The 27,959-nt window shown below is 44.5% G+C and overlaps 1 protein-coding gene across 3 annotated transcripts; it reads left to right on the forward strand.

Moving 5' to 3' along the window:
• On the forward strand, nucleotides 1-27,877 carry LOC121004749 (zinc finger protein 420-like). 3 transcript variants are annotated; one of them, XM_040437087.1, is made up of 5 exons: nucleotides 1-62; nucleotides 22,394-22,472; nucleotides 24,865-24,923; nucleotides 25,005-25,116; nucleotides 26,254-27,876. In XM_040437087.1, the coding sequence occupies exons 2-5, from the start codon at nucleotides 22,439-22,441 to the stop codon at nucleotides 27,639-27,641; spliced, it is 1,593 nt and encodes a 530-aa protein (XP_040293021.1). In that variant the 5' UTR covers nucleotides 1-62; nucleotides 22,394-22,438; the 3' UTR covers nucleotides 27,642-27,876. The 3 variants fall into 3 exon arrangements, with proteins under 3 accessions (XP_040293021.1, XP_040293022.1, XP_040293020.1); XM_040437088.1 differs by lacking the exon at nucleotides 1-62 and adding an exon at nucleotides 69-284; XM_040437086.1 differs by lacking the exon at nucleotides 1-62 and adding an exon at nucleotides 19,920-20,944 and having other exon boundaries at nucleotides 26,254-27,877.
• The last annotated feature ends 82 nt before the right edge of the window (nucleotides 27,878-27,959 follow it).

A 27,959-nucleotide genomic window follows, 5' to 3' on the forward strand; every position in this document is an offset into this window, starting at 1 on the left:
GTGACATCACGCCTACAAGGAGCAACTCCATTCTAGTCAGTACTGCTTGAGCAGGGCGGAAGGTGATTCTTCTTGTTGTATCATTTTATTATATCCTGCAAGGATAGCGGGGGATTTTTCGTTCAGAAGGCGCAGTGTGTGGAGCAATGTCCGCCTCTGGTTACTGTAATGTAAAAAGTGCAGGCTCTCGCACACTGCATGTATCTGGTCAGACAGACTGACCTCCATTCTGTTGCTGGTAAACTAGGCGAGTACACCCTGGCGTCCACTGTCCGATAATACAGGTGAGGCAGACTCAGTGTCCTGTCTATGGGTGTATAATACAGGAGGAGCAGACCCTGGTGTCCTGTCTATAGGTGTTTAATACAGGAGGAGCAGACCCTGGTGTCCTGTCTATAGGTGTATAATACAGGAGGAGCAGACCCTGGTGTCCTGTCTATAGGTGTATAATACAGGAGGAGCAGACCCTGGTGTCCTGTATCTGGTGTTATAATACAGGGATAGCAGACTATGGTATCTAGTGTCTGGTTACTATAATACAGGAGGAGCAGACTCTGGTGTCCTGTATCTGGTGTTATAATACAGGGATAGCAGACTATGGTATCTAGTGTCTGGTTACTATAATACAGGAGGAGCAGACTCTGGTGTCTTGTATCTGGTGTTATAATACAGGGATAGCAGACTATGGTATCTAGTGTCTGGTTACTATAATACAGGAGGAGCAGACTCTGGTGTCCTGTATCTGGTGTTATAATACAGGAGGAGCAGACTATGGTAACTAGTGTCTGGTGTTATAATACAGGGATAGCAGACTATGGTATCTAGTGTCTGGTTACTATAATACAGGGAGAGCAGACTATGGTATCTAGTGTCTGGTTACTATAATACAGGAGGAGCAGACTCTGGTGTCCTGTATCTGGGTGTTATAATACAGGGATAGCAGACTATGGTATCTAGTGTCTGGTTACTATAATACAGGAGGAGCAGACTCTGGTGTCTTGTATCTGGTGTTATAATACAGGGATAGCAGACTATGGTATCTAGTGTCTGGTTACTATAATACAGGAGGAGCAGACTATGGTAACTAGTGTCTGGTGTTATAATACAGGGATAGCAGACTATGGTATCTAGTGTCTGGTTACTATAATACAGGAGGAGCAGACTCTGGTGTCCTGTATCTGGGTGTTATAATACAGGGATAGCAGACTATGGTATCTAGTGTCTGGTTACTATAATACAGGAGGAGCAGACTCTGGTGTCCTGTATCTGGTGTTATAATACAGGGATAGCAGACTATGGTATCTAGTGTCTGGTTACTATAATACAGGGATAGCAGACTATGGTATCTAGTGTCTGGTTACTATAATACAGGAGGAGCAGACTCTGGTGTCTTGTATCTGGTGTTATAATACAGGGATAGCAGACTATGGTATCTAGTGTCTGGTTACTATAATACAGGGATAGCAGACTATGGTATCTAGTGTCTGGTTACTATAATACAGGGATAGCAGACTATGGTATCTAGTGTCTGGTTACTATAATACAGGAGGAGCAGACTCTGGTGTCCTGTATCTGGTGTTATAATACAGGGAGAGCAGACTATGGTATCTAGTGTCTGGTTACTATAATACAGGAGGAGCAGACCCTGGTGTCCTGTATCTGGTTACTATAATACAGGAGGAGCAGACTATGGTATCTAGTGTCTGGTTACTATAATACAGGAGGAGCAGACTCTGGTGTCCTGTATCTGGTGTTATAATACAGGAGGAGCAGACTATGGTATCTAGTGTCTGGTTACTATAATACAGGGATAGCAGACTATGGTATCTAGTGTCTGGTTACTATAATACAGGGATAGCAGACTATGGTATCTAGTGTCTGGTTACTATAATACAGGAGGAGCAGACTCTGGTGTCTTGTATCTGGTGTTATAATACAGGGATAGCAGACTATGGTATCTAGTGTCTGGTTACTATAATACAGGGATAGCAGACTATGGTATCTAGTGTCTGGTTACTATAATACAGGAGGAGCAGACTATGGTATCTAGTGTCTGGTTACTATAATACAGGAGGAGCAGACTCTGGTGTCCTGTATCTGGTGTTATAATACAGGGAGAGCAGACTATGGTATCTAGTGTCTGGTTACTATAATACAGGGAGAGCAGACTATGGTATCTAGTGTCTGGTTACTATAATACAGGAGGAGCAGACTCTGGTGTCCTGTATCTGGTGTTATAATACAGGAGGAGCAGACTATGGTATCTAGTGTCTGGTTACTATAATACAGGGATAGCAGACTATGGTATCTAGTGTCTGGTTACTATAATACAGGGATAGCAGACTATGGTATCTAGTGTCTGGTTACTATAATACAGGAGGAGCAGACTCTGGTGTCCTGTATCTGGTGTTATAATACAGGGAGAGCAGACTATGGTATCTAGTGTCTGGTTACTATAATACAGGAGGAGCAGACTCTGGTGTCCTGTATCTGGTGTTATAATACAGGGATAGCAGACTATGATATCTAGTGTCTGGTTACTATAATACAGGAGGAGCAGACTCTGGTGTCCTGTATCTGGTGTTATAATACAGGGATAGCAGACTCTGGTGTCTTGTATCTGGGTGTTATAATACAGGGATAGCAGACTATGGTATCTAGTTTCTGGTTACTATAATACAGGAGGAGCAGACTATGATATCTAGTGTCTGGTTACTATAATACAGGAGGAGCAGACTCTGGTGTCCTGTATCTGGTGTTATACTACAGGGATAGCAGACTATGGTATCTAGTGTCTGGTTACTATAATACAGGGAGAGCAGACTATGGTATCTAGTGTCTGGTTACTATAATACAGGAGGAGCAGACTCTGGTGTCCTGTCTATAGGTGTTTAATACAGGAGGAGCAGACCCTGGTGTCCTGTCTATAGGTGTATAATACAGGAGGAGCAGACCCTGGTGTCCTGTCTATAGGTGTATAATACAGGAGGAGCAGACCCTGGTGTCCTGTATCTGGTGTTATAATACAGGGATAGCAGACTATGGTATCTAGTGTCTGGTTACTATAATACAGGAGGAGCAGACTCTGGTGTCCTGTATCTGGTGTTATAATACAGGGATAGCAGACTATGGTATCTAGTGTCTGGTTACTATAATACAGGAGGAGCAGACTCTGGTGTCTTGTATCTGGTGTTATAATACAGGGATAGCAGACTATGGTATCTAGTGTCTGGTTACTATAATACAGGAGGAGCAGACTCTGGTGTCCTGTATCTGGTGTTATAATACAGGAGGAGCAGACTATGGTATCTAGTGTCTGGTTACTATAATACAGGGAGAGCAGACTATGGTATCTAGTGTCTGGTTACTATAATACAGGAGGAGCAGACTCTGGTGTCCTGTATCTGGGTGTTATAATACAGGGATAGCAGACTATGGTATCTAGTGTCTGGTTACTATAATACAGGAGGAGCAGACTCTGGTGTCTTGTATCTGGTGTTATAATACAGGGATAGCAGACTATGGTATCTAGTGTCTGGTTACTATAATACAGGAGGAGCAGACTATGGTAACTAGTGTCTGGTGTTATAATACAGGGATAGCAGACTATGGTATCTAGTGTCTGGTTACTATAATACAGGAGGAGCAGACTCTGGTGTCCTGTATCTGGGTGTTATAATACAGGGATAGCAGACTATGGTATCTAGTGTCTGGTTACTATAATACAGGAGGAGCAGACTCTGGTGTCCTGTATCTGGTGTTATAATACAGGGATAGCAGACTATGGTATCTAGTGTCTGGTTACTATAATACAGGGATAGCAGACTATGGTATCTAGTGTCTGGTTACTATAATACAGGAGGAGCAGACTCTGGTGTCTTGTATCTGGTGTTATAATACAGGGATAGCAGACTATGGTATCTAGTGTCTGGTTACTATAATACAGGGATAGCAGACTATGGTATCTAGTGTCTGGTTACTATAATACAGGAGGAGCAGACTATGGTATCTAGTGTCTGGTTACTATAATACAGGAGGAGCAGACTCTGGTGTCCTGTATCTGGTGTTATAATACAGGGAGAGCAGACTATGGTATCTAGTGTCTGGTTACTATAATACAGGAGGAGCAGACCCTGGTGTCCTGTATCTGGTTACTATAATACAGGGAGAGCAGACTATGGTATCTAGTGTCTGGTTACTATAATACAGGAGGAGCAGACTCTGGTGTCCTGTATCTGGTGTTATAATACAGGAGGAGCAGACTATGGTATCTAGTGTCTGGTTACTATAATACAGGGATAGCAGACTATGGTATCTAGTGTCTGGTTACTATAATACAGGGATAGCAGACTATGGTATCTAGTGTCTGGTTACTATAATACAGGAGGAGCAGACTCTGGTGTCTTGTATCTGGTGTTATAATACAGGGATAGCAGACTATGGTATCTAGTGTCTGGTTACTATAATACAGGGATAGCAGACTATGGTATCTAGTGTCTGGTTACTATAATACAGGAGGAGCAGACTATGGTATCTAGTGTCTGGTTACTATAATACAGGAGGAGCAGACTCTGGTGTCCTGTATCTGGTGTTATAATACAGGGAGAGCAGACTATGGTATCTAGTGTCTGGTTACTATAATACAGGGAGAGCAGACTATGGTATCTAGTGTCTGGTTACTATAATACAGGAGGAGCAGACTATGGTATCTAGTGTCTGGTTACTATAATACAGGGATAGCAGACTATGGTATCTAGTGTCTGGTTACTATAATACAGGGATAGCAGACTATGGTATCTAGTGTCTGGTTACTATAATACAGGAGGAGCAGACTCTGGTGTCCTGTATCTGGTGTTATACTACAGGGATAGCAGACTATGGTATCTAGTGTCTGGTTACTATAATACAGGGATAGCAGACTATGGTATCTAGTGTCTGGTTACTATAATACAGGAGGAGCAGACTCTGGTGTCCTGTATCTGGTGTTATAATACAGGGATAGCAGACTCTGGTGTCTTGTATCTGGGTGTTATAATACAGGAGGAGCAGACTCTGGTGTCCTGTATCTGGTTACTATAATACAGGGAGAGCAGACTATGGTATCTAGTGTCTGGTTACTATAATACAGGAGGAGCAGACTCTGGTGTCTTGTATCTGGTGTTATAATACAGGAGGAGCAGACTATGGTATCTAGTGTCTGGTTACTATAATACAGGAGGAGCAGACTCTGGTGTCCTGTATCTGGTGTTATAATACAGGGATAGCAGACTATGGTATCTAGTGTCTGGTTACTATAATACAGGGATAGCAGACTATGGTATCTAGTGTCTGGTTACTATAATACAGGAGGAGCAGACTCTGGTGTCTTGTATCTGGTGTTATAATACAGGGATAGCAGACTATGGTATCTAGTGTCTGGTTACTATAATACAGGGATAGCAGACTATGGTATCTAGTGTCTGGTTACTATAATACAGGAGGAGCAGACTATGGTATCTAGTGTCTGGTTACTATAATACAGGAGGAGCAGACTCTGGTGTCCTGTATCTGGTGTTATAATACAGGGAGAGCAGACTATGGTATCTAGTGTCTGGTTACTATAATACAGGAGGAGCAGACCCTGGTGTCCTGTATCTGGTTACTATAATACAGGGAGAGCAGACTATGGTATCTAGTGTCTGGTTACTATAATACAGGAGGAGCAGACTCTGGTGTCCTGTATCTGGTGTTATAATACAGGAGGAGCAGACTATGGTATCTAGTGTCTGGTTACTATAATACAGGGATAGCAGACTATGGTATCTAGTGTCTGGTTACTATAATACAGGGATAGCAGACTATGGTATCTAGTGTCTGGTTACTATAATACAGGAGGAGCAGACTCTGGTGTCCTGTATCTGGTGTTATAATACAGGGATAGCAGACTATGGTATCTAGTGTCTGGTTACTATAATACAGGGATAGCAGACTATGGTATCTAGTGTCTGGTTACTATAATACAGGAGGAGCAGACTATGGTATCTAGTGTCTGGTTACTATAATACAGGAGGAGCAGACTCTGGTGTCCTGTATCTGGTGTTATAATACAGGGAGAGCAGACTATGGTATCTAGTGTCTGGTTACTATAATACAGGGAGAGCAGACTATGGTATCTAGTGTCTGGTTACTATAATACAGGAGGAGCAGACTCTGGTGTCCTGTATCTGGTGTTATAATACAGGAGGAGCAGACTATGGTATCTAGTGTCTGGTTACTATAATACAGGGATAGCAGACTATGGTATCTAGTGTCTGGTTACTATAATACAGGGATAGCAGACTATGGTATCTAGTGTCTGGTTACTATAATACAGGAGGAGCAGACTCTGGTGTCCTGTATCTGGTGTTATACTACAGGGATAGCAGACTATGGTATCTAGTGTCTGGTTACTATAATACAGGGATAGCAGACTATGGTATCTAGTGTCTGGTTACTATAATACAGGAGGAGCAGACTCTGGTGTCCTGTATCTGGTGTTATAATACAGGGATAGCAGACTCTGGTGTCTTGTATCTGGGTGTTATAATACAGGAGGAGCAGACTCTGGTGTCCTGTATCTGGTGTTATAATACAGGGATAGCAGACTCTGGTGTCTTGTATCTGGGTGTTATAATACAGGGATAGCAGACTATGGTATCTAGTTTCTGGTTACTATAATACAGGAGGAGCAGACTATGATATCTAGTGTCTGGTTACTATAATACAGGAGGAGCAGACTCTGGTGTCCTGTATCTGGTGTTATACTACAGGGATAGCAGACTATGGTATCTAGTGTCTGGTTACTATAATACAGGAGGAGCAGACTCTGGTGTCCTGTATCTGGTGTTATAATACAGGGAGAGCAGACTATGGTATCTAGTGTCTGGTTACTATAATACAGGAGGAGCAGACTCTGGTGTCCTGTCTATATAATACAGGAGGAGCAGACTATGGTATCTAGTGTCTGGTTACTATAATACAGGAGGAGCAGACTATGGTATCTAGTGTCTGGTTACTATAATACAGGAGGAGCAGACTCTGGTGTCCTGTCTATATAATACAGGAGGAGCAGACTATGGTATCTAGTGTCTGGTTACTATAATACAGGAGGAGCAGACTATGATATCTAGTGTCTGGTTACTATAATACAGGAGGAGCAGACCCTGGTGTCCTGTATCTGGTGTTATAATACAGGGATAGCAGACTATGATATCTAGTGTCTGGTTACTATAATACAGGGATAGCAGACTATGGTATCTAGTGTCTGGTTACTATAATACAGGAGGAGCAGACCCTGGTGTCCTGTATCTGGTGTTATAATACAGGGATAGCAGACTGTGGTATCTAGTGTCTGGTTACTATAATACAGGAGGAGCAGACCCTGGTGTCCTGTATCTGGTGTTATAATACAGGAGGAGCAGACTCTGGTGTCCTGTATCTGGTGTTATAATACAGGAGGAGCAGACTCTGGTGTCCTGTATCTGGTGTTATAATACAAGGATAGCAGACTATGGTATCTAGTGTCTGGTTACTATAATACAGGAGGAGCAGACTATGGTATCTAGTTTCTGGTTACTATAATACAGGAGGAGCAGACTCTGGTGTCCTGTATCTGGTGTTATAATACAGGGATAGCAGACTATGGTATCTAGTGTCTGGTTACTATAATACAGGGATAGCAGACTATGGTATCTAGTGTCTGGTTACTATAATACAGGAGGAGCAGACCCTGGTGTCCTGTCTGTAGGTGTATAATACTGGAGGAGCAGACCCTGGTGTCCTGTCTGTAGGTGTATAATACTGGAGGAGCAGACCCTGGTGTCCTGTCTGTAGGTGTATAATACAGGAGGAGCAGACTCTGGTGTCCTGTATCTGGTGTTATAATACAAGGATAGCAGACTATGGTATCTAGTGTCTGGTTACTATAATACAGGAGGAGCAGACTCTGGTGTCCTGTCTGTAGGTGTATAATACAGGAGGAGCAGACCCTGGTGTCCTGTCTGTAGGTGTATAATACAGGAGGAGCAGACCCTGGTGTCCTGTCTGTAGGTGTATAATACAGGAGGAGCAGACCCTGGTGTCCTGTCTATAGGTGTATAATACAGGAGGAGCACACTGTGGTGTCCTGTCTATGGGTGTATAATACAGGAGGAGCAGACTGGTGTCCTGTCTATGGGTGTATAATACAGGAGGAGCAGACCCTGGTGTCCTGTCTGTGGGTGTATAATACAGGAGGAGCAGACCCTGGTGTCCTGTCTATAGGTGTATAATACAGGAGGAGCAGACCCTGGTGTCCTGTCTATAGGTGTATAATACAGGAGGAGCAGACCCTGGCGTCCACTGTCCAATAATACAGGTGAGGCGGACTCTGTGTCCTGTCTATGGGTGTATAATACAGGAGGAGCAGACCCTGGTGTCCTGTCTGTAGGTGTATAATACAGGAGGAGCAGACCCTGGTGTCCTGTCTATGGGTTTATAATAAAGGAGGAGCAGACCCTGGTGTCCTGTCTATGGGTTTATAATACAGGAGGAGCAGACCCTGGTGTCCTGTCTATAGGTGTATAATACAGGAGGAGCAGACCCTGGTGTCCTGTCTATAGGTGTATAATACAGGAGGAGCAGACCTTGGTGTCCTGTCTATGTGTTTATAATACTAGATCAGCAGACCTTGGTGTCCTGTCTGTGGCTGTATAATACAGGAGGAGCAGACTGGTGTCCTGTCTGTGGCTGTATAATACAGGAGGAGGACAGACCCTGGTGTCCTGTCTGTAGGTGTATAATACAGGAGGAGCAGACTGTGCTATCCTGTCTGTATAATACAGGAGGAGCAGACTGTGGTGTCCTGTCTGGAGGTGTATAATACAGGAGGAGCAGACTGTGGTGTCCTGTCTATAGGTGTATAATACAGGAGGAGCAGACTGTGGTGTCCTGTCTATAGGTGTATAATACAGGAGGAGCAGACTGTGGTATCCTGTCTGTGTCTGTATAATACAGGAGGAGCAGACTGTGCTATCCTGTCTGTATAATACAGGAGGAGCAGACTGTGCTATCCTGTCTGTATAATACAGGAGGAGCAGACTGTGCTATCCTGTCTGTATAATACAGGAGGAGCAGACTGTGCTATCCTCTCTGTATAATACAGGAGGAGCAGACTGTGCTATCCTGTCTGTATAATACAGGAGGAGCAGACTGTGCTATCCTGTCTGTATAATACAGGAGGAGCAGACTGTGCTATGCTCTCTGTATAATACAGGAGGAGCAGACTGTGCTATGCTCTCTGTATAATACAGGAGGAGCAGACTGTGCTATCCTCTCTGTATAATACAGGAGGAGCAGACTGTGCTATCCTCTCTGTATAATACAGGAGGAGCAGACTGTGCTATCCTCTCTGTATAATACAGGAGGAGCAGACTGTGCTATCCTCTCTGTATAATACAGGAGGAGCAGACTGTGCTATCCTCTCTGTATAATACAGGAGGAGCAGACTGTGCTATCCTCTCTGTATAATACAGGAGGAGCAGACTGTGCTATCCTCTCTGTATAATACAGGAGGAGCAGACTGTGCTATCCTCTCTGTATAATACAGGAGGAGCAGACTGTGCTATCCTCTCTGTATAATACAGGAGGAGCAGACTGTGCTATCCTCTCTGTATAATACAGGAGGAGCAGACTGTGCTATCCTCTCTGTATAATACAGGAGGAGCAGACTGTGCTATCCTCTCTGTATAATACAGGAGGAGCAGACTGTGCTATCCTCTCTGTATAATACAGGAGGAGCAGACTGTGCTATCCTCTCTGTATAATACAGGAGGAGCAGACTGTGCTATCCTCTCTGTATAATACAGGAGGAGCAGACTGTGCTATCCTCTCTGTATAATACAGGAGGAGCAGACTGTGCTATCCTCTCTGTATAATACAGGAGGAGCAGACTGTGCTATCCTCTCTGTATAATACAGGAGGAGCAGACTGTGCTATCCTCTCTGTATAATACAGGAGGAGCAGACTGTGCTATCCTCTCTGTATAATACAGGAGGAGCAGACTGTGCTATCCTCTCTGTATAATACAGGAGGAGCAGACTGTGCTATCCTCTCTGTATAATACAGGAGGAGCAGACTGTGCTATCCTCTCTGTATAATACAGGAGGAGCAGACTGTGCTATCCTCTCTGTATAATACAGGAGGAGCAGACTGTGCTATCCTCTCTGTATAATACAGGAGGAGCAGACTGTGCTATCCTCTCTGTATAATACAGGAGGAGCAGACTGTGCTATCCTCTCTGTATAATACAGGAGGAGCAGACTGTGCTATCCTCTCTGTATAATACAGGAGGAGCAGACTGTGCTATCCTCTCTGTATAATACAGGAGGAGCAGACTGTGCTATCCTCTCTGTATAATACAGGAGGAGCAGACTGTGCTATCCTCTCTGTATAATACAGGAGGAGCAGACTGTGCTATCCTCTCTGCATAATACAGGAGGAGCAGACTGTGCTATCCTCTCTGCATAATACAGGAGGAGCAGACTGTGCTATCCTCTCTGCATAATACAGGAGGAGCAGACTGTGCTATCCTCTCTGCATAATACAGGAGGAGCAGACTGTGCTATCCTCTCTGTATAATACAGGAGGAGCAGACTGTGCTATCCTCTCTGTATAATACAGGAGGAGCAGACTGTGCTATCCTCTCTGTATAATACAGGAGGAGCAGACTGTGCTATCCTCTCTGTATAATACAGGAGGAGCAGACTGTGGTGTCCTGTCTGTAGGTGTATAATACAGGAGGAGCAGAACCTGGCGTCCACTGTCCAATAATACAGGTGAGGCAGACTCGGTGTCCTGTATTTGGGTGTATAATACAGGAGGAGTAGACTGTGGTGTCCTGTCTATAGGTGTATTATACAGGAGGAGCAGACGGTGGTGTCCTGTCTGTAGGTGTAAATTACAGCAGGAGCAGACGGTGGTGTCCTGTCTGTAGGTGTAAATTACAGCAGGAGCAGACGGTGGTGTCCGTTCTGTGGCTGTATAATACAGGAGGAGCAGACCTTGGTGTCCTGTCTCTTGCTGTATAATACAGGAGGAGCAGACTGTGGTGTCCTGTCTATAGGTGTATAATACAGGAGGAGCAGACTGTGGTGTCCTGTCTATAGGTGTATAATACAGGAGGAGTAGACTGTGGTGTCCGTTCTGTGGCTGTATAATACAGGAGGAGCAGACTGTGGTGTCCTGTCTGTGGCTGTATAATACAGGAGGAGCAGACCTTGGTGTCCTGTCTCTTGCTGTATAATACAGGAGGAGCAGACTGTGGTGTCCTGTCTGTAGGTGTATAATACAGGAGGAGCAGAACCTGGCGTCCACTGTCCAATAATACAGGTGAGGCGGACTCGGTGTCCTGTATTTGGGTGTATAATACAGGAGGAGTAGACTGTGGTGTCCTGTCTATAGGTGTATTATACAGGAGGAGCAGACTGTGGTGTCCTGTCTGTAGGTGTAAATTACAGCAGGAGCAGACGGTGGTGTCCGTTCTGTGGCTGTATAATACAGGAGGAGCAGACCTTGGTGTCCTGTCTCTTGCTGTATAATACAGGAGGAGCAGACTGTGGTGTCCTGTCTATAGGTGTATAATACAGGAGGAGCAGACTGTGGTGTCCGTTCTGTGGCTGTATAATACAGGAGGAGCAGACTGTGGTGTCCTGTCTGTGGCTGTATAATACAGGAGGAGCAGACCTTGGTGTCCTGTCTCTTGCTGTATAATACAGGAGGAGCAGACTGTGGTGTCCTGTCTGTGGCTGTATAATACAGGAGGAGCAGACTGTGGTGTCCTGTCTGTAGGTGTATAATACAGGAGGAGCAGAACCTGGCGTCCACTGTCCAATAATACAGGTGAGGCGGACTCGGTGTCCTGTATTTGGGTGTATAATACAGGAGGAGCAGACTGTGCTATCCTCTCTGTATAATACAGGAGGAGCAGACTGTGCTATCCTCTCTGTATAATACAGGAGGAGCAGACTGTGCTATCCTCTCTGTATAATACAGGAGGAGCAGACTGTGCTATCCTCTCTGTATAATACAGGAGGAGCAGACTGTGCTATCCTCTCTGTATAATACAGGAGGAGCAGACTGTGCTATCCTCTCTGTATAATACAGGAGGAGCAGACTGTGCTATCCTCTCTGTATAATACAGGAGGAGCAGACTGTGCTATCCTCTCTGTATAATACAGGAGGAGCAGACTGTGCTATCCTCTCTGTATAATACAGGAGGAGCGGACTGTGCTATCCTCTCTGTATAATACAGGAGGAGCGGACTGTGCTATCCTCTCTGTATAATACAGGAGGAGCGGACTGTGCTATCCTCTCTGTATAATACAGGAGGAGCGGACTGTGCTATCCTCTCTGTATAATACAGGAGGAGCGGACTGTGCTATCCTCTCTGTATAATACAGGAGGAGCGGACTGTGCTATCCTCTCTGTATAATACAGGAGGAGCGGACTGTGCTATCCTCTCTGTATAATACAGGAGGAGCGGACTGTGCTATCCTCTCTGTATAATACAGGAGGAGCGGACTGTGCTATCCTCTCTGTATAATACAGGAGGAGCGGACTGTGCTATCCTCTCTGTATAATACAGGAGGAGCGGACTGTGCTATCCTCTCTGTATAATACAGGAGGAGCAGACTGTGCTATCCTCTCTGTATAATACAGGAGGAGCAGACTGTGCTATCCTCTCTGTATAATACAGGAGGAGCAGACTGTGCTATCCTCTCTGTATAATACAGGAGGAGCAGACTGTGCTATCCTCTCTGTATAATACAGGAGGAGCAGACTGTGCTATCCTCTCTGTATAATACAGGAGGAGCAGACTGTGCTATCCTCTCTGTATAATACAGGAGGAGCAGACTGTGCTATCCTCTCTGTATAATACAGGAGGAGCAGACTGTGCTATCCTCTCTGTATAATACAGGAGGAGCAGACTGTGCTATCCTCTCTGTATAATACAGGAGGAGCAGACTGTGCTATCCTCTCTGTATAATACAGGAGGAGCAGACTGTGCTATCCTCTCTGTATAATACAGGAGGAGCAGACTGTGCTATCCTCTCTGTATAATACAGGAGGAGCAGACTGTGCTATCCTCTCTGTATAATACAGGAGGAGCAGACTGTGCTATCCTCTCTGTATAATACAGGAGGAGCAGACTGTGCTATCCTCTCTGTATAATACAGGAGGAGCAGACTGTGCTATCCTCTCTGTATAATACAGGAGGAGCAGACTGTGCTATCCTCTCTGTATAATACAGGAGGAGCAGACTGTGCTATCCTCTCTGTATAATACAGGAGGAGCAGACCCTGGTGTCCTGTCTATAGGTGTATAATACAGGAGGAGCAGACCCTGGTGTCCTGTCTATAGGTGTATAATACAGGAGGAGCAGACCTTGGTGTCCTGTCTATGTGTTTATAATACTAGATCAGCAGACCTTGGTGTCCTGTCTGTGGCTGTATAATACAGGAGGAGCAGACTGGTGTCCTGTCTGTGGCTGTATAATACAGGAGGAGGACAGACCCTGGTGTCCTGTCTGTAGGTGTATAATACAGGAGGAGCAGACTGTGCTATCCTGTCTGTATAATACAGGAGGAGCAGACTGTGGTGTCCTGTCTGGAGGTGTATAATACAGGAGGAGCAGACTGTGGTGTCCTGTCTATAGGTGTATAATACAGGAGGAGCAGACTGTGGTGTCCTGTCTATAGGTGTATAATACAGGAGGAGCAGACTGTGGTGTCCTGTCTATAGGTGTATAATACAGGAGGAGCAGACTGTGGTATCCTGTCTGTGTCTGTATAATACAGGAGGAGCAGACTGTGCTATCCTGTCTGTATAATACAGGAGGAGCAGACTGTGCTATCCTGTCTGTATAATACAGGAGGAGCAGACTGTGCTATCCTGTCTGTATAATACAGGAGGAGCAGACTGTGCTATCCTGTCTGTATAATACAGGAGGAGCAGACTGTGCTATCCTGTCTGTATAATACAGGAGGAGCAGACTGTGCTATGCTCTCTGTATAATACAGGAGGAGCAGACTGTGCTATCCTCTCTGTATAATACAGGAGGAGCAGACTGTGCTATCCTCTCTGTATAATACAGGAGGAGCAGACTGTGCTATCCTCTCTGTATAATACAGGAGGAGCAGACTGTGCTATCCTCTCTGTATAATACAGGAGGAGCAGACTGTGCTATCCTCTCTGTATAATACAGGAGGAGCAGACTGTGCTATCCTCTCTGTATAATACAGGAGGAGCAGACTGTGCTATCCTCTCTGTATAATACAGGAGGAGCAGACTGTGCTATCCTCTCTGTATAATACAGGAGGAGCAGACTGTGCTATCCTCTCTGTATAATACAGGAGGAGCAGACTGTGCTATCCTCTCTGTATAATACAGGAGGAGCAGACTGTGCTATCCTCTCTGTATAATACAGGAGGAGCAGACTGTGCTATCCTCTCTGTATAATACAGGAGGAGCAGACTGTGCTATCCTCTCTGTATAATACAGGAGGAGCAGACTGTGCTATCCTCTCTGTATAATACAGGAGGAGCAGACTGTGCTATCCTCTCTGTATAATACAGGAGGAGCAGACTGTGCTATCCTCTCTGTATAATACAGGAGGAGCAGACTGTGCTATCCTCTCTGTATAATACAGGAGGAGCAGACTGTGCTATCCTCTCTGTATAATACAGGAGGAGCAGACTGTGCTATCCTCTCTGTATAATACAGGAGGAGCAGACTGTGCTATCCTCTCTGTATAATACAGGAGGAGCAGACTGTGCTATCCTCTCTGTATAATACAGGAGGAGCAGACTGTGCTATCCTCTCTGTATAATACAGGAGGAGCAGACTGTGCTATCCTCTCTGTATAATACAGGAGGAGCAGACTGTGCTATCCTCTCTGTATAATACAGGAGGAGCAGACTGTGCTATCCTCTCTGTATAATACAGGAGGAGCAGACTGTGCTATCCTCTCTGTATAATACAGGAGGAGCAGACTGTGCTATCCTCTCTGTATAATACAGGAGGAGCAGACTGTGCTATCCTCTCTGTATAATACAGGAGGAGCAGACTGTGCTATCCTCTCTGTATAATACAGGAGGAGCAGACTGTGCTATCCTCTCTGTATAATACAGGAGGAGCAGACTGTGCTATCCTCTCTGTATAATACAGGAGGAGCAGACTGTGCTATCCTCTCTGTATAATACAGGAGGAGCAGACTGTGCTATCCTCTCTGTATAATACAGGAGGAGCAGACTGTGCTATCCTCTCTGTATAATACAGGAGGAGCAGACTGTGCTATCCTCTCTGTATAATACAGGAGGAGCAGACTGTGCTATCCTCTCTGTATAATACAGGAGGAGCAGACTGTGGTGTCCTGTCTGTAGGTGTATAATACAGGAGGAGCAGAACCTGGCGTCCACTGTCCAATAATACAGGTGAGGCAGACTCAGTGTCCTGTATTTGGGTGTATAATACAGGAGGAGCAGACGGTGGTGTCCTGTCTATAGGTGTATTATACAGGAGGAGCAGACGGTGGTGTCCTGTCTGTAGGTGTAAATTACAGCAGGAGCAGACGGTGGTGTCCGTTCTGTGGCTGTATAATACAGGAGGAGCAGACCTTGGTGTCCTGTCTCTTGCTGTATAATACAGGAGGAGCAGACTGTGGTGTCCTGTCTATAGGTGTATAATACAGGAGGAGCAGACTGTGGTGTCCTGTCTATAGGTGTATAATACAGGAGGAGTAGACTGTGGTGTCCGTTCTGTGGCTGTATAATACAGGAGGAGCAGACTGTGGTGTCCTGTCTGTGGCTGTATAATACAGGAGGAGCAGACCTTGGTGTCCTGTCTCTTGCTGTATAATACAGGAGGAGCAGACTGTGGTGTCCTGTCTGTAGGTGTATAATACAGGAGGAGCAGAACCTGGCGTCCACTGTCCAATAATACAGGTGAGGCGGACTCGGTGTCCTGTATTTGGGTGTATAATACAGGAGGAGTAGACTGTGGTGTCCTGTCTATAGGTGTATTATACAGGAGGAGCAGACTGTGGTGTCCTGTCTGTAGGTGTAAATTACAGCAGGAGCAGACGGTGGTGTCCGTTCTGTGGCTGTATAATACAGGAGGAGCAGACCTTGGTGTCCTGTCTCTTGCTGTATAATACAGGAGGAGCAGACTGTGGTGTCCTGTCTATAGGTGTATAATACAGGAGGAGCAGACTGTGGTGTCCGTTCTGTGGCTGTATAATACAGGAGGAGCAGACTGTGGTGTCCTTTCTGTGGCTGTATAATACAGGAGGAGCAGACCTTGGTGTCCTGTCTCTTGCTGTATAATACAGGAGGAGCAGACTGTGGTGTCCTGTCTGTGGCTGTATAATACAGGAGGAGCAGACTGTGGTGTCCTGTCTGTGGCTGTATAATACAGGAGGAGCAGACTGTGGTGTCCTGTCTGTAGGTGTATAATACAGGAGGAGCAGAACCTGGCGTCCACTGTCCAATAATACAGGTGAGGCGGACTCGGTGTCCTGTATTTGGGTGTATAATACAGGAGGAGTAGACTGTGGTGTCCTGTCTATAGGTGTATTATACAGGAGGAGCAGACTGTGGTGTCCTGTCTGTAGGTGTAAATTACAGCAGGAGCAGACGGTGGTGTCCGTTCTGTGGCTGTATAATACAGGAGGAGCAGACTGTGGTGTCCTGTCTATGGGTGTATAATACAGGAGGAGCAGACTGGTGTCCTGTCTGTAGGTGTATAATACAGGAGGAGCAGACTGTGGTGTCCTGTCTGTGGCTGTATAATACAGGAGGAGCAGACCTTGGTGTCCTGTCTCTTGCTGTATAATACAGGAGGAGCAGACTGTGGTGTCCTGTCTATAGGTGTATAATACAGGAGGAGTAGACTGTGGTGTCCTGTCGGTGGCTGTATAATACAGGAGGAGCAGACTGTGGTGTCCTGTCTGTGGCTGTATAATACAGGAGGAGCAGACTGTGGTGTCCTGTCTGTAGGTGTATAATACAGGAGGAGCAGAACCTGGCGTCCACTGTCCAATAATACAGGTGAGGCGGACTCGGTGTCCTGTATTTGGGTGTATAATACAGGAGGAGTAGACTGTGGTGTCCTGTCTATAGGTGTATTATACAGGAGGAGCAGACTGTGGTGTCCTGTCTGTAGGTGTAAATTACAGCAGGAGCAGACGGTGGTGTCCGTTCTGTGGCTGTATAATACAGGAGGAGCAGACTGTGGTGTCCTGTCTATGGGTGTATAATACAGGAGGAGCAGACTGTGGTGTCCTGTCTGTAGGTGTATAATACAGGAGGAGCAGACTGTGGTGTCTTGTCTGTAGGTGTATAATACAGGAGGAGCAGACTGTGGTGTCCTGTCTGTAGGTGTATAATACAGGAGGAGCAGACCCTGGTGTCCTGTCTGTAGGTGTATAATACAGGAGGAGCAGACCCTGGTGTCCTGTCTGTAGGTGTATAATACAGGAGGAGCAGATCCTGGTGTCCTTTCTATGGGTGTATAATACAGGAGGAGCAGACCCTGGTGTCCTGTCTGTAGGTGTATAATACAGGAGGAGCAGACCCTGGTGTCCTGTCTGTAGGTGTATAATACAGGAGGAGCAGACTGTGGTGTCCTGTCTGTTGCTGTATTATACAGGAGAAACAGACTGTGGTGTCCTGTCTGTATAATACAGGAGGAGCAGACCCTGGTGTCCTGTCTGTATAATACAGGAGAAGCAGACCCTGGCGTCCATTGTCCAATAATACAGGTGAGGCGGACTCGGTGTCCTGTCTATAGGTGTATAATACAGGAGGAGCAGACCCTGGTGTCCTGTCTATAGGTGTATAATACAGGAGGAGCAGACCCTGGTGTCCTGTCTATAGGTGTATAATACAGGAGGAGCAGACCCTGGTGTCCTGTCTATAGGTGTATAATACAGGAGGAGCAGACCCTGGTGTCCTGTCTATAGGTGTATTATACAGGAGAAACAGACCCTGGTGTCCTGTCTTTAGGTGTATAATACAGGAGGAGCAGACCCTGGTGTCCTGTCTATAGGTGTATAATACAGGAGGAGCAGACCCTGGTGTCCTGTCTATAGGTGTATAATACAGGAGGAGCAGACTGTGGTGTCCTGTCTGTAGGTGTATAATACAGGAGGAGCAGAACCTGGCGTCCACTGTCCAATAATACAGGTGAGGTGGACTCGGTGTCCTGTATTTGGGTGTATAATACAGGAGGAGTAGACTGTGGTGTCCTGTCTATAGGTGTAAATTACAGCAGGAGCAGACGGTGGTGTCCGTTCTGTGGCTGTATAATACAGGAGGAGCAGACTGTGGTGTCCTGTCTGTGGCTGTATAATACAGGAGGAGCAGACCTTGGTGTCCTGTCTCTTGCTGTATAATACAGGAGGAGCAGACCTTGGTGTCCTGTCTCTTGCTGTATAATACAGGAGGAGCAGACTGTGGTGTCCTGTCTATAGGTGTATAATACAGGAGGAGTAGACTGTGGTGTCCTGTCGGTGGCTGTATAATACAGGAGGAGCAGACTGTGGTGTCCTGTCTGTGGCTGTATAATACAGGAGGAGCAGACTGTGGTGTCCTGTCTGTAGGTGTATAATACAGGAGGAGCAGAACCTGGCGTCCACTGTCCAATAATACAGGTGAGGCGGACTCGGTGTCCTGTATTTGGGTGTATAATACAGGAGGAGCAGACTGTGGTGTCCTGTCTATGGGTGTATAATACAGGAGGAGCAGACCCTGGTGTCCTGTCTGTAGGTGTATAATACAGGAGGAGCAGACCCTGGTGTCCTGTCTGTAGGTGTATAATACAGGAGGAGCAGACCCTGGTGTCCTGTCTGTAGGTGTATAATACAGGAGGAGCAGACTGTGGTGTCCTGTCTGTTGCTGTATTATACAGGAGAAACAGACTGTGGTGTCCTGTCTGTATAATACAGGAGGAGCAGACCCTGGTGTCCTGTCTGTATAATACAGGAGAAGCAGACCCTGGCGTCCATTGTCCAATAATACAGGTGAGGCGGACTCGGTGTCCTGTCTATAGGTGTATAATACAGGAGGAGCAGACCCTGGTGTCCTGTCTATAGGTGTATAATACAGGAGGAGCAGACCCTGGTGTCCTGTCTATAGGTGTATAATACAGGAGGAGCAGACCCTGGTGTCCTGTCTATAGGTGTATAATACAGGAGAAACAGACCCTGGTGTCCTGACTTTAGGTGTATAATACAGGAGGAGCAGACCCTGGTGTCCTGACTTTAGGTGTATAATACAGGAGGAGCAGACCCTGGTGTCCTGTCTATAGGTGTATAATACAGGAGGAGCAGACCCTGGTGTCCTGTCTATAGGTGTATAATACAGGAGGAGCAGACCCTGGTGTCCTGTCTATAGGTGTATAATACAGGAGGAGCAGACCCTGGTGTCCTGTCTATAGGTGTATAATACAGGAGGAGCAGACCCTGGTGTCCTGTCTATAGGTGTATAATACAGGAGGAGCAGACCCTGGTGTCCTGTCTGTATAATACAGGAGGAGCAGACCCTGGTGTCCTTTCTGTGGCTAGTTAACATTATATACTTCTGGAAAATGAAAATAAAACTTTTGGAATACTTAATGTGATTGAGCTGAGATTGCTAACGTATAACCTGCCGGTGGTGCTTAGTAGTGTTGAGCGAACTTGTGTTTTAAGTTCGGCGTCTAAAGTTCGGGTTATCGAATTATCCCGTTATAGATTCCGCTACCATGGACCATAACGGAATTTAGAATCCATAACGGGATACTTCGATAACCTGAACTCGAATTTTAGACGCCGAACTTAAAACACAAGTTCGCTCAACACTAGTGCTTAGTTAATTATCTCACAACCAAGTTGGTGCCCCTTTATTCTGAGTTCTGTAGCTGGGTGCGTGTTGTTTCAGGGTAACATTAATGCTGGGCAGTATCTCCCTTTGCTGCGACGCAGGCTACCAGTCTGGCATTTTATCTTCCTGTGGTATGTCATTCCAAGCTCTTTCAACCAGTTCAGCCAAGATGGTTGTTGGCTGCAGTGCATCGGAGATCCTTTGCTCTAGACGTTCTCAATAGGGGAGAGATGTGGCAATTGAGCTGGCCAGGGGAACTGCTTGATATCCCGAAGAGTATGTTGTATAGTGCGGGCAGTGTGTAGACGAGCGTTATCATGTTGGAACTCCATGTCACCTAACTAAGTCACAGAAGGCAGTACTGCTTCCATGATGTCTTGGATCTACTGAAGGCTCGTCAATGTTCCCTCCACAAATACAGGATCAGCCATAGTAGCTAATGGTGCTCAACACTTTGACACCTGATGTTGGTCCTGTGTGTCTCAGCACTTCGCATGATGGTAATTGCCGCTCCCCAGTCCGCCTCAAAACTCTGATGCAGCCATCATTAGTACCAGAACCTTCTTTCAACACTGAACGCTATTGTTTGCCATTCATGCCTCCAATCGGCTTTCTCACTGCACCGGTGCAGGTGTTCTTGGAGATGAGGTCAGTGGCAAATAAGCTAGTGGAGTGCGTGAATGCAGTCCTGCTTAAGTAGACTGTTTCTAATGGTCCGGGTGTTCACTACAGGGGCTACTGCAGAACCAATTTCTGATGCCTTGACTGTTCTTTCACATACAGCAGCTTTTCTATGGTGATCTTGGTGTGCCTCGGTCTGTCTAGACCATCCAGAACCCACTACTTGTCTGATTGCCCTCGTTTGACCACTGTTTGGCCCTTTTCAAAGTCCGTTATTTGCACAAGTGGTGCTCGACTTGGTCTAACAGACACCCTGAACACTTCAACAATACCCAATCAACAGTCCTGTAAGAGAGAAGACGAAAGACAGAATTGTGATGCCAGACAAGTCTGTGAAGCATCTTTATGTAATGTAAGGATCTTGAAACTTTGACACTTCATGTAACACCCTCCGTTACTGCTATAGTGTAAATTATGGTGGTGTATAATACAGGCTTGTGTGCGGTTATATAACATGGAAGGGGCAGATCTGCTATCCTGTCTAGTGATTATAATACAGGAGCGGTGTGTGTCCAGTTGTAATACAGAAAGAATAATCTGTGGTGTTTGGTTTTGGCTTGTCTGTGTCCATTATAAAACCGGAAGAGAAAACCCTGGGGTCCTGTCTATTCCTTCACAATTGGGGCAGGTTCAGTCTCTAATGAAGCCAATATTTAGGCCACCTGCACTCGAATGTGGGTGAAAGCACATAAGATTTGCAAATTTTCATGCAGATTTATGTGCTTTTCTGCAGCATATCTGCACCAGAATCCGCAATGTTTAACAGCGTTTTTTGGGCAGATGTCATGTGGTTTTGCTGCAGATCTCAATCTTCCATTGAAAGCTGTAAACTCCACAGCTAAAACCGCAAACATCATTGACATGCTATTAAATTTGAAAACTGCATTGCAGGTCAATTTCTGCTCTGAAAGAATCTGCAAAGTGTACACGAGATTTGTGTAATCTCACCCACTCTGCTGGTACTGCAATACACTGCGGTTTTTCCACATTGGGAATCCTTGTGGAAAAAACGTAGGTATTTTGCTATGTCTGAGGGTGGCCTTAGTGCAAACTGAAGAGACAAGGGCAAGGATTGAGTGCAGAGTAACGTAACAGAACTGGGGACAGACTCGACTTGGAGTATTTAGAGGGCCAGGACACCGAAGAGTAGATTCTGTCTCCACTGTTTGGTCCTCGTGCATAATTTCTGCACTTTAGGAAGGAGGAAAGTTACTCTAATATACCAGTCACTGTACTGAAGCTGGTAGGTCATGAACCAAAACACAAAAGGCTTCAGGACTGCGACCTCTAGAGTAGTTAAAGGGGTTGTCCCACGAAAAATATTCTACAGTTTTCAAACCAGCACCTAGATCTGAATTATTTTGTAATTGCATGTAATTAAAAACTTAGCCACTGAGATATACATTAAAATGTATCTGTATAGCGCCACCTGCCATTTGTTTTTCTTATTTCTTTGTCCTGCTCACTGAGATGGCCGCACATGCTCAGTTTCATCCTTTGACTGCCTCCTGAGCTGTGATAGGGAGAGCTAAGACACGCCGCCTGAGCTGCCGCAGAAGAGATGCTTCGCTTGAGCTTTCAGCTTGATATAAAACTAACTAACAGGGCAATTGTAGCGATGAATGAGGAGATCTATGGATCCATGTGAGGTACAGGGCTGGTTCTAGCTTTGTTAGAAAGAGGTTGTCATCTACTATACAATATATGATTTTCATTTTGTTTTATGTACATATACTTTTGGAATATGTATACTGCTTTCATTTTTTTTTTTTTTGTCACTGTCTTTTTGCATGGAGGAATGGGAGTATTCAGAAGGACACAAGGATCTAAAAAAGAACATTATGATGGAGACTCGCAAACTTCTCACATCACTAGGTATGAAGAGGTGATCATTGATGGTAAAGGAGAGAACAGTAATGTGGTGTCTGATGATCACTGATGTCTCAATTTATCTTTCCAGTTCTCATTGCACTTTGAGTTCTTTTGTATGTTCTTACTAGGTTACTTTTGCCATGTGTTACTTTTTGCCAGAAATTCAGGAGAGCCTGATATGTGAAAGGTTGATCTCCAACACAGACATACTGGGAGTCAGGGAAGTCAACTCTGTGTTTCCTTTTCTTTGACTTGCTGCCTTCTTAGGTTCAGTTAGCTATTACCTCACTCCTATACTGTATGTTCCTTAACTCCTTGGACAACTAGTCTTCTGATCAGTCCAGATTATAAAACCTACTAGTATTGTGCATTTACATCCAAGGTCCCCTGGCTCAGTGATAAAGGAGGCCATATACAAGCATATATCTAATTTTTGGTCACACTAAGCAAAACATTGTCCATTCTAGAATCTAAAGGTGGCCATACACTTTTTCAGTACCTGTCTGGCTAATCCTAACAAAACCCCATACACATTAGTTTTGGATGAGCCGGCATGTGATGGGGACTAGGCTGATGCCAGACAACCTGCCCAGTTTCCTTCTCACCCTGTCAGATGCCAAATAAATTGTCTGAACATCTCATACACATATAGCTGGTTGGATTGTCTCACCAAATTAATGTTCAGCTGACCTCAGTCTAATGTGTAAGGGCAAAAAAGATCAGCTATTCCAGGCTCCAGCAGTCTCTTCCCACACTATGGCAGTCACAGAGGTAGAGTGCACACATTGTCACCACTAAGAAAACGAGAGCCTGCCGAATTCACTGATCCATGAATTCAGGCTTTATTAATCACCATGGGCAACGTGCATGCAAGCACTGACATTTATGTATTGGTTAGTACGGCAGACTTTCGTTTTCCTTCTTTTAAAAGATTGACCAATTTTCAGTGGCATTTCTGAAATTGCCATAAGCAGTTGTGTGATCTATACAAGCATGCATGCCTTTGTGCTGTCCCCCAGTCTTACTGAAGCTGCCCCAGTATCAACAGAGTATATAAAAGAGCATCTTTTTCTGCCGCCTGTAACTGCTCATGCGCTGGCTGCGTTCATTTGCCATTCTGCACCTGACTAGTACTTGTACTCAAGAACAGAACACTGTCTTACTGTCTGGCCCTGTAATACTGTTCATGCGCCAATGCATGTTTAATCGATGTATGCACAGTTTGGATTTCATCCTCAGGGAAAGATGAGTGAACTGTACATTGCATGAACTAATTGAACATTTACAGGGGCACGCATGAGATGCCTGGCCCTGTTGCTCAAGAGGAGGGGAAAGTATTGGCGGCAGTGAATCGGTGTTCTGAAGGCTAGGCCCACCCTTGAAGACCTCGTTAGCTTATGCAATAAAACTCAGATTTATCAAACATGGGACCACAAATTTAAACAGACTGGTCATTTCCCTCAGCAAGCTGCTCTCTACCAGATCAAACATGGGACCACAAATTTAAACAGACTGGTCATTTCCCTCAGCAAGCTGCTCTCTACCAGATCAAACATGGGACCACAAATTTAAACAGACTGGTCATTTCCCTCAGCAAGCTGCTCTCTACCAGATCAAACATGGGACCACAAATTTAAACAGACTGGTCATTTCCCTCAGCAAGCTGCTCTCTACCAGGCATTTTCTGGTTTAAGAGGGTTGATCCTGAGGACAGATGCTTTATAAGATGCACGTACAACACTGTCTGTATTACTTAGACAACATAGATAAGATAAGGTGGTGCTCACTGCTCTGAAAAGAATATTAAGAAAATACAAGCATATCCTAAAGACCATATTAGACTGTCCCAGATGCGGACAAGATAAGTGCTGATGGATGATGAGCACATCTATCGAGACGTTACACAGGCCAATTTAATGTGGGAGGAATGATTGCAATTTTACCACCCTTATTCAGTTCTACAAATGATTACACAGTTTCCGAATATCGTTTAGCCTAATAGGGCCTCAAAGGGTATCAAAACATTCATGCAAATGTTGGAGTGATCTACACCTTCCACTTGCATTGGTCCTGTTCTGCTTCTACACCATTCAGAGCATGGATTCTGTATACAATCTTTGGATCCATACTCCCACATGCTGCAAATTCAGATCAGAGCCGATGCAAGTGAAATATAGATTATTCGGAGACGTTCCTTTCGTGCTTTGCATAAAGATTAAGGTACCCTTTAAACATATTAGTTAGCAATATTTCAGTGTTGGACTTGTATGGAGTAGGCAGAACATGTGGAATCTGCAAAGTTAGGTTGAAGGCTACCTAAAGTTAATACAAAGGTTTATAGCAAAACTAAAGCTACTGCTGGAAATGAAATAAAATGATTCCGTTATTCTTCCAGACGGCTCCCCAGAGAGATGTTCTAATCTTCTTTCCTCCCAAGATTTTCCAGACGATGAGGTAAACAGAACTTCACATTATAACAAATTCTTACTTTGTGTTGTGACTTCATGCTTTCATTATTTTTATGTTTTTAAATAGGATGATGGTCTTCAGAGTTTGCACATCATTATTAAAGAAGAGATTAAAAATGAAGAAGAAGAGATTCCTGTTTGCATTGAACAGGATGAAGCAACTAGAGATATGGATAGAGGTGAGTACTGACCATTTACCACTTTCTGCAAGGCAGTGTATGTAATGGCTCATGGCATTCCCATACGGTTTATCTTGCCATACGGTATATATTCATGGTGCAGCTGTGACCTACCACTGACACCCTGCTGCAGCGGTCATGGTGGGAGTTAGCTCCAGTGACTGCAGCATCTAAGTGATTAAACAGTCGAGAGAGAGTTTGCAGATGGGCTTACACGATAGCCCACAGGTCTGTCATTATTTCTACTCTTATTAAGCCATGGCAAAGGCATGATACATTGCAATGAAGTTCCCCTAGTGGGAATAAGAAGTTAAAGTGAACTTGTTGCCATGAACATGCAGTCCAATCTGTAGGTAACATGTTATATGGTAGGAATATTTGAGTAGATTGAAATATATTTTTGTGGGTAAAGATTCAGGATAATCTGAACTTTATTAAAATATTTGCTCTTTTTATGCTTGGGTGTCATTTGGGCGTTCCTACTTTTTGATGGACAGTCTCCCCTGCATGACTGGCAGCTATCGCTGTATGCACAAATCACTGAGTAGGATTGCACACTGGACAGCTAAGCATAGAAAAGCCAGATAGGTAATTTGATGCTTTACTCTAGCAAGGTGAAATCTCTTATTGTACACCCTCCTATGTATCTGATAATGCTGGTACACATTTTAGGAAACATTATTAAATAGAGCATCAGTAGCCTCTTTTACAGCTCCTTCACACAGTCTTTTTTCATCATAGCATTTCCATTGTTTTAGTTTTTTTTTACAAATGTGTCCTACTTAGAGCATGTCCCAGCTGTGCAGACCATGGCAGGTATCACAGAATCAACCTCTAATTTAGGGCATGTTCACACATACCCACAGCATAAACATAGTGCTTGTATGTACAGTTTATTGGCTAGTTAAAATATAGTCTTCCTGTAATCCTATTGCATACTTTCCATAATTTTTGTCATAACTTTCTTTGTTGGTCTAAAAACGGATGAGAATTAGTATATTGGGTCAATGCAGTGCAAATGAGATTAGTAAAGATGGTCTCTTACTATGCTGAAGCTCAGAAATCATGTGACCATGACAAATTTCCAGGTGCTCCATACTTTTATATGTATATAAATCTATATTGTATTTCCAACAGAAGAACATCTGGAGGACAGCAGGAGCTCCTCGGATAGCCAACTTTCTTTCACGTTGAACTGTAAGATAGAAGATGATGACTTCATGCAGTATTCCCATTCAGTCCTTCAGGACACGGATCTCTCTGATCAGGATGAATGTGTTGACAGTAACGTGGAGACTATACACTGTGGTAGCAATGGTGGTAAAATGTTTCCATGCACTGAATGTGATAAATGTTTTACCCAGCATGCAGCACTTATTAGGCACCAGAGAAGTCACACAGGGGAGAAACCCTTTCCATGCTCTGAATGTGGTAAATCCTTTACACGCAAATCAATCCTTGTGGAGCATATGAGAATTCATACAGGGGAGAAGCCATTTTTGTGTGGTGAATGTGGTAGACGTTTTACGCAGAAGTCAAGTTTTGCTGTGCATCAGCGCATCCATGCAAAAGAGGAATCCTTTATTTGTTCCTATTGCGGGAAAGGTTTTACAGAGAGATTGAATAGTTACACAAAGGGGGAAGAGATCTCCTGCTTTTACTGCAGGGAGAAGGCTACACAGAAGCCAGAATCTGTAGAACATGGCGTAAGCAAGAAGCCATTCACGTGTTCTGAGTGTGGAAGGTGTTTTACTAACAAATCTAAACTTAACACCCATGAGAAAATTCACAACGGTGAAAAGCCGTATTCATGTTCTGAGTGCAAAAAATCTTTTTCGCGCAAGTCTATTCTTGTGGAGCACCACAGGATCCACACAGGAGAGAAGCCGTTTACATGCTCTAAATGTTGGAAGTCTTTTACCCAGAGGTCAGGACTTGTCATGCATCAAAAGGTACACACATATGAGAAGACCATTTCTTGTTTAGATTGTGGTAAACAATTTATGCAAGCATCAAACTGTCAAGAGGAGGAGCCAATGTCTTGTCCAGAGTGCCAAGAGTCTGGTATTGATGGGGATTCTCTTGATGAACCCCTAAAATATCACACAGGTTTGGAGGGCTTGAATTGTGAGAAGTCAAACGGTTCTATGAATCACAAGGTCCCAGCCCGTGAGGAATCCTTTCATTGTTCTCAATGTGAAAAGTCCTTTATGTACAGATCAGAGCTCATGAAGCATGAGATTATTCACACAGGTGAGAAGCCATTTTCATGTTTTGATTGTGGCAAACGGTTTAACCAGAAAACCAACCTCCTTCATCATCTCACAATACACACTGGTGAAAAGCCCTTTCAATGTTCAGATTGCAGCAAAAGTTTCCGACTGAAAGCAAGTTTCCTAGCACATCAGAGAGTTCATTCAGGTGAGAAGCCCTACTCTTGTCCTGATTGTGGCAAGTGTTTTACACAGAAGTCAAATCTGCTTAGACACAAAGTTCTCCACAAGTTAACAGCTGATAATGTATAATACCTCTGTAGTGGGAAGGCTAGAAGTGATGTACATCTTCTGGATTTACTTTTTAATGGGACATTGTTGTCTTAAGTGTTTTTCTTTTTTTTTTTTATATAAGTTCTCATATTTGATTTTTTAAATGTGACTGTACTTATAAATGTCAAGTAACCTAGTCTGTTAATCAGGCAACAAATGCAACGTTTGTCTCATTATTTCTCCTAAAGCATAAAGTGTTACTCTCAGTAAACAGATGAGAAGAAAGTTTGAATGCGCCAACTTGCTTTTTCTAAGATTTTAAATATTAGCAAATAGTAAGGGGCTGTCTGAAATATA

This window comes from Bufo bufo, chromosome 6 (assembly GCF_905171765.1).
Source record: "Bufo bufo chromosome 6, aBufBuf1.1, whole genome shotgun sequence".
Lineage (NCBI taxonomy): Eukaryota > Metazoa > Chordata > Amphibia > Anura > Bufonidae > Bufo > Bufo bufo.